Genomic DNA, 6000 nt, shown 5'->3' on the forward strand with positions numbered 1-6000 from the left:
TTAATAACTGTACCACATCAGCTTTCCTTTGTGAGCAAATTCCTATCCATTATCTACTGATAAATCCTTCCTATTTTTTTTCTTTTATTTCCCAATATTTGAGGACATGGGTGGGGGTGGGGGTTTTAGGGTTACTTGAGTTTGCATATGATATCCGGTTGTGTCAGATTCGATAGAAAAGGATAATCTACAAATATTTATACCCCATAATTTAAGAATGAGTCTAAATTACTTGGTTTCACTTATTATAACTTTTTTTTTTGTTTTGCAACTTTATGAATTGATAAATTTTTATTATTTACTTTGGTGTAATAAAACATTAATTTCTTCTTCTTCTTTAGAGATTGGTGATATTTATACATGGGGTTGGAATGAAAGTGGTCAGCTTGGTTTACCCTGTCCCAATTTATCAAGTGACTATTCAGCATCCGCAAATAAAAACCTAGAAAGAATTGATCCTGTGTTAATTCAAGCATTACCTCATTTAGTACCACTTCCGGAAGTGAAGAAGGAAGTTGTTGTTATAAAAGTCGCCTGCGGTGCTCGTCATACAGCCATTATATCAGGTAAAATTTTCACATGGAAACAATTTTCTTCTTATAAAAAACAAAATTAGAAAAGATATCATCTAAAATTAAAATATTTCAATATTCCAGTACTTATGCAAATGCTGTTACACAAGCTAGAAAAGTTTGCAAGTGACCTTGGTCTTTACGTTAATGCAGATAAGACAAAGTTTATGACTTTCAATGCGGAGGGGGAGATCAAAGCTCAAGATGGGACAACACTGAAAGAAGTCACTGAATTTATGTACCTGCCCAGCAACACAGGTTCCACGGAGAAAAATATCAAAATCCGCATGGATAAGCTGTGGATTCATTTAAGGTGAAATCCAGTGTGCTGCGATCAGTAACTATGGCTAAATGACAAACTGAAAAGGCACTTCTTCAGAGAGTGGTGGATTCTGTCCTTGTTTACAGTGCTACAACCTGAAAACGCACCGAAGATTGGAAAGAAAGCAAGACAGCATGTACACCCGCATGCTAAGAACAGCATTAAATATATCTTGGCAAGATCATCCCATGAAGAAGCAACTTTATGGTAACCTACCTACCATATCTACTACCATGATAGAGTGATGTCTACGATTTACTGGTCAATGCCAGAGGAGCAAGCAAGAGCTGGTGAGAAATGTATTGCTGTGGACTCCATAGCACAAGCGCATGAGCATAGGATTACCTAAAGCCACATACAGCCAGCAAATTGCACACAATGGCAACAGTGATCCTGAAGATCTGAGGCAGCTGATAGAAGATAGGGAAATCTGGAGAGAGAGAAAGTTACATTGGTCAGGGAAAGGAGCCTGACCAGATAGACAGATAGATATAGATGTATTTAAGTTAACGCACTGAAGCCAAAGTTTCACAGGCGTTTTTTGCCAGATAATGTAAGTTGCCAGGATATGCTTAGCAAATGAAAAATGAGAGAAAAAAAAAGCAAAATGTAATGTTTTAATGAAGACAAAAAAAGAAAAAAAAATGCAATTTTTTTTTAGTGGATAATATGACTAACCTCTTAAGAATTTTCCAGAATTAATATTTATTTAAATATTTTTTTTTAAATAATAAGATGAAAAAGCAAAAAAAAAAAAAAAAAAAAAAATTTTAACAGCAAATGTTAAAGACGTTTTTTTTTTTTTCGATATCTTTGTTAATTTTTTTTTTGTCCAAATGTAAGTAGGAGTATATAAAACGAGGAGAGAGAAAAGGATCAGAAATTGTATTTTGGGAGATTAAAGATTTTTTTTTGTTTTATATTTTCTTTAAATATATATAATTAATGAAATTTTTTACCTAGTACTTACACAGATGAGATACCATGTTGAAAGAACAACGTTATTATTTAGAAACCCTTTTTAATGAAATTTTTTAATGAAATTTTTTACCAGGTACTTATGTAGAGGAGACACCATGTTGAAAGAATAACATTATTTAGAAACTCATTTTTAACATGGACGGAGAGCGTTTGGTAAATTTTAACAAGGAAGGAGGGGTAAATTTTCTTTAGCCTTAAGAGATGCACATCTTTTTCTCACTTTTTTTTCAGGGATGCTCATAGGTCTGCCAATTTCTACTTTTGCCAATAAACTTTTCTTTCTCGCAAAATTCTATTACATTTCCCAGTGATTATAGTTTTTTCTCCTAGCTGTGATAAATTCATGCTTAATGAAACTTTCTTAAAGTTGACAACAAATTGATTGAATTGTTTTTCTTGTCTGCTTACTTGAATGTCATTGGCTAAGCGTTTCAGCAAATTCTGACAGTTTACATTATATCTATAAAAGTGAGAATGTGTGTGGGTGGGAGGACACTTCTCAACCTATATACTCAACGATTTTTTGATCTACAGACTTAAATTTGGTATATAGGGTATTCAGGAAATCAGGCAAGTGGAAAACTTTTTAATCATTTTCACCAGGCAAAAAGTGTTGCTAAGAGATAAAAATTGATACTTTGGACGGGTCGTCAGATTTTTATCTGTTTGCTAACCGTTTCACGAATGCGCATGTGTTGATCGTTCTCATGACAGATTTCTCATGTTAAGAATAAGTAGGTTTGAAAACACTTTTTAAAGATCGTCTCACACTGGTTATCGTACTTGACTCACTGTTTTTAGTTTTTGTTTCGATTTCAGCTTGAGCATTTTTTTTTTTTACTTACAAGAAGTGAACGGTTTAGAAAAAAAATATAATACTCGCAATCACATATGGTCCTGGATATGACCTTAAACTATATCCAGTGGTGAGGCTCCAACTTGCGGGCTTTGGGGAGTGTGGAGCCACCCTTTAATTGCCATTGCTCCCAGGTCCACTCTGACCCGGAGTAGTAGTACCTGTTAGGGTCCCAACTATGGGTTAAATAGAAACCGACTTGAAAACAACAAATATATTCTATTAAAAAATTTTTCTTTGGCATTAAATAATGGATACGTTTTTGAGAAAAGTGAAGAAATAAGAATGGATATTCTTAAACAATTCAAGGCTTTAATTGCCATTGCTTCCAGGTCCACTCTGACCCGGAGTAATAGTACCTATTAGGGTCCCAACTATGGGTTAAATAGAAACCGACTTGAAAACAACAAATATATTCTATTAAAAAATTTTTCTTCAAAATCTTTGGATTTGGCATTAAATAACCTGAAAAGTGTTGATATGCTGTTAAACAAAAACAACCATCGCAATCACATATCTCAGTTTCTGTATGAATTAAAATATAATATTTATGCGTATTTTGTAAGACAGGGCAATGCCGGGGTGGGGATCTGCTAGTATTCAATATTTCTCTTCAGTTTATTAAAAATATCTGTCATCTACTCAATATGTAAGAATGTTTATCTCCTTTTCTTTTCAGATGACAACAAACTATTGACTTGTGGTTGGAACGCATACGGTCAATTAGGGCACGGTGACCTTGTTAGTCGAGACAGCTTGACATACGTTCAGACAAAGTTTATATCATCCGATGAAGAGGGTGCAAAAATCTTGGATGTATTCTGTGGAGGTTGGAATACTATTCTAGTTTGTAATGAAGACAATAAAAAGAATTCTTATTTTAACATTTAATAAACAAACTTTATTTGTTATCTTCGTTAGTAGCGTGAGTGGAAGAGCGCAAGAGAGAAACGGGTTAGTAGGTTGAAGTATTTGAAATACTTTAATGGTGAATGCTCTGACGAACTGCAAACACTTGTACCTCCTCGACGTGACTACCTCCCGACAAACCCGACAAGCTACTAAGTCTCATCCCTTTACAGTAGAGATCCCTAGGTGCAAGAAGGCCTTTTACTCCAATAGTTTCTTCCCCAGAACTGCGGGTATTTGGAACTCCCTTCCGGGATTCTGCTTTCCCAACTGCAATGATATGCAGAAGTTCAAGTGTAATGTTAACAAACATCTTTCTACTCATCTCCCTTCATAATGACCCCGCTAATTAAGTCCCTGATAGTAGCCCCCTGCTTCAAAGTGGCACTGTGCCTTGTTTGGGGTGAAAAGTAAATAAAAAAAATTAAAGATGGAATTAATATCATGCCGGCTTGTTGAAGAAGAGAACAGTTCAGTTCCGTTCACGTGTTTATAGCTAGTGGTAATGCAATGTTTCGATTCCACTTTTAAATATATTAATTAGAAATCGTTTTGTTCACACGTGTTTATAGCTAGTAGCCGTCAGTAGAAGGAAGCCGATTACACGAGTAAGAAAGGGCAAAGTCTTCAGTGTGTTTGCGTGTTGCTGTGCGTGAGTGCAAGTTGTATGTTATTTAGCATGCCAAAGAATGTTCGTTTTGGCTACAGTACATGGAAATATATGTGAGTTTGAAGCGAGTCATAGCTTGTAGTACTCACATTCAGTCTGAGGCTTTCGCCCCAGGCTAATGTGTGCTGCCCGGCAGGGTCAGGATGAAAGAGGGTAAATGGTTTCAGATTTCGCCTTTTATATACTCTGTCACGTGATTGAGAGCTGGCTTGTGATTGGACAAGCCAGAGAGAAAATGGATTTCAACTTTTGAGGTTGTGAGAAGTAGCTCCTGCCTGTGTTTGTAGCGAGTGTCGACTGCTACACTATTGTTGCTACATTCACAAAGGAATTAACTTAGGAAGCTGCTACAGACATGCTGGAATTAACTTTGTTGCTACAGACACATTGGAATTAACTTTGCAAGTTGCTTTATGGATACGTTTTTAAGAAAAGTGAAGAAATAAGAATGGATATTCTTAAACAATTCAAGGCTTTAATTGCCATTGCTTCCAGGTCCACTCTGACCCGGAGTAGTAGTACCTATTAGGGTCCCAACTCTGGGTTAAATAGAAACCGACTTGAAAACAACAAATATATTCTATAAAAAAATTTTTCTTCAAAATCTTTGGATTCGGCATTAAATAACCTGAAAAGTGTTGATATGCCATTAAACAAAAACAGCCATCGCAATCACATATCTCGGTTTCTGTATGAATTAATCCATTTTCTCTCTGGCTTGTCCAATCACAAGCCAGCTCTCAATCACATGACAGAGTATATAAAAGGCGAAATCTGAAACCATTTACCTTCTTTCATCCTGACCCTGCCGGGCAGCACACATTAGCCTGGGATGAAATAGCTTCCGTACATTCATATCTGATTTACCTCTGCACTCCATGTTTAAAAAGGAAGTGTCCTCTATAGTATCAGATCTGACCGAATGGTTAATTGTAGGCATAGACCAATTCATACCATCTAAAAAATTCCAACAAAGACCTAACAGCCAGCCATGGTTCTCCCCAGAACATGCTGCTGCTATCGCACACAGAAATCACTTTTTCCATAGCTACCAACGTAATAGATGCACTGAAACTAAAGCTGCTTTCAGAACTGCCAGCAGCCACTGTAAAAGAGTAATAAAAAATGCAAGAGAGCTATATGCCCAGTCTGTTAAATCCAAGGTAGCTGATCAGCGGCTTGGTTCTCACCAATCTTGGCAAATAACAAATAGGATCCTGAACAGAAGTGTGCGTTCTATCCCAACCATTATCAATGGACCAGAGGTCCCATACTTACGAAACTGTTTAAGCACTGCCTTAAGGAGAAGTGCTTTCCGACTCCCTGGAAGACCTCATCAGTTTGCCCTGTATTTAAGAATTCAGGTGATAAGTCATCTCCCTCTCAGTACAGACCAATAAGTCTCCTGTGTGTTATGAGTAAGTTGCTGGAATCCATATTAAATAGAGAAATAGTCAACCACCTCAGCAGAAACAACCTTCTTAGTGACACACAATATGGTTTCCGCTCTGCAAGATCTACCGCAGATGTACTGACGGTTATATCTCATAGGATTAGTGAATCTCTTGACAAAGGCTTCCTTTCTAGGGCAATTGCTCTTGACATATCAAAAGCCTTCGACAAGGTATGGCATAAGAGTCTACTTCACAAGATTTCCAGCTACAGTATTACTGGAAATGTTTTCTCAATC

The 6000-nt window shown here is 36.5% G+C and overlaps 1 protein-coding gene across 2 annotated transcripts in view; it reads left to right on the forward strand.

The window, feature by feature from the left end:
* Positions 1-3630, forward strand: part of LOC145283956 (RCC1 domain-containing protein 1-like) — a 52200-nt gene extending 48570 nt beyond the window's left edge. For both annotated transcript variants that reach the window (XM_080133054.1, XM_080133055.1), the window contains exons 6-7: positions 342-566; positions 3411-3630. In XM_080133054.1, coding sequence (XP_079989180.1) covers positions 342-566; positions 3411-3622 — 437 coding nt within the window. In that variant the 3' untranslated portion in view covers positions 3623-3630. The remainder of the gene's footprint in view (positions 1-341; positions 567-3410) is intronic.
* The last annotated feature ends 2370 nt before the right edge of the window (positions 3631-6000 follow it).

This window comes from Euprymna scolopes, chromosome 8, assembly GCF_053919585.1.
Source record: "Euprymna scolopes isolate OS-2025 chromosome 8, ASM5391958v1, whole genome shotgun sequence".
NCBI classification, from domain to species: Eukaryota; Metazoa; Mollusca; class Cephalopoda; order Sepiida; family Sepiolidae; genus Euprymna; species Euprymna scolopes.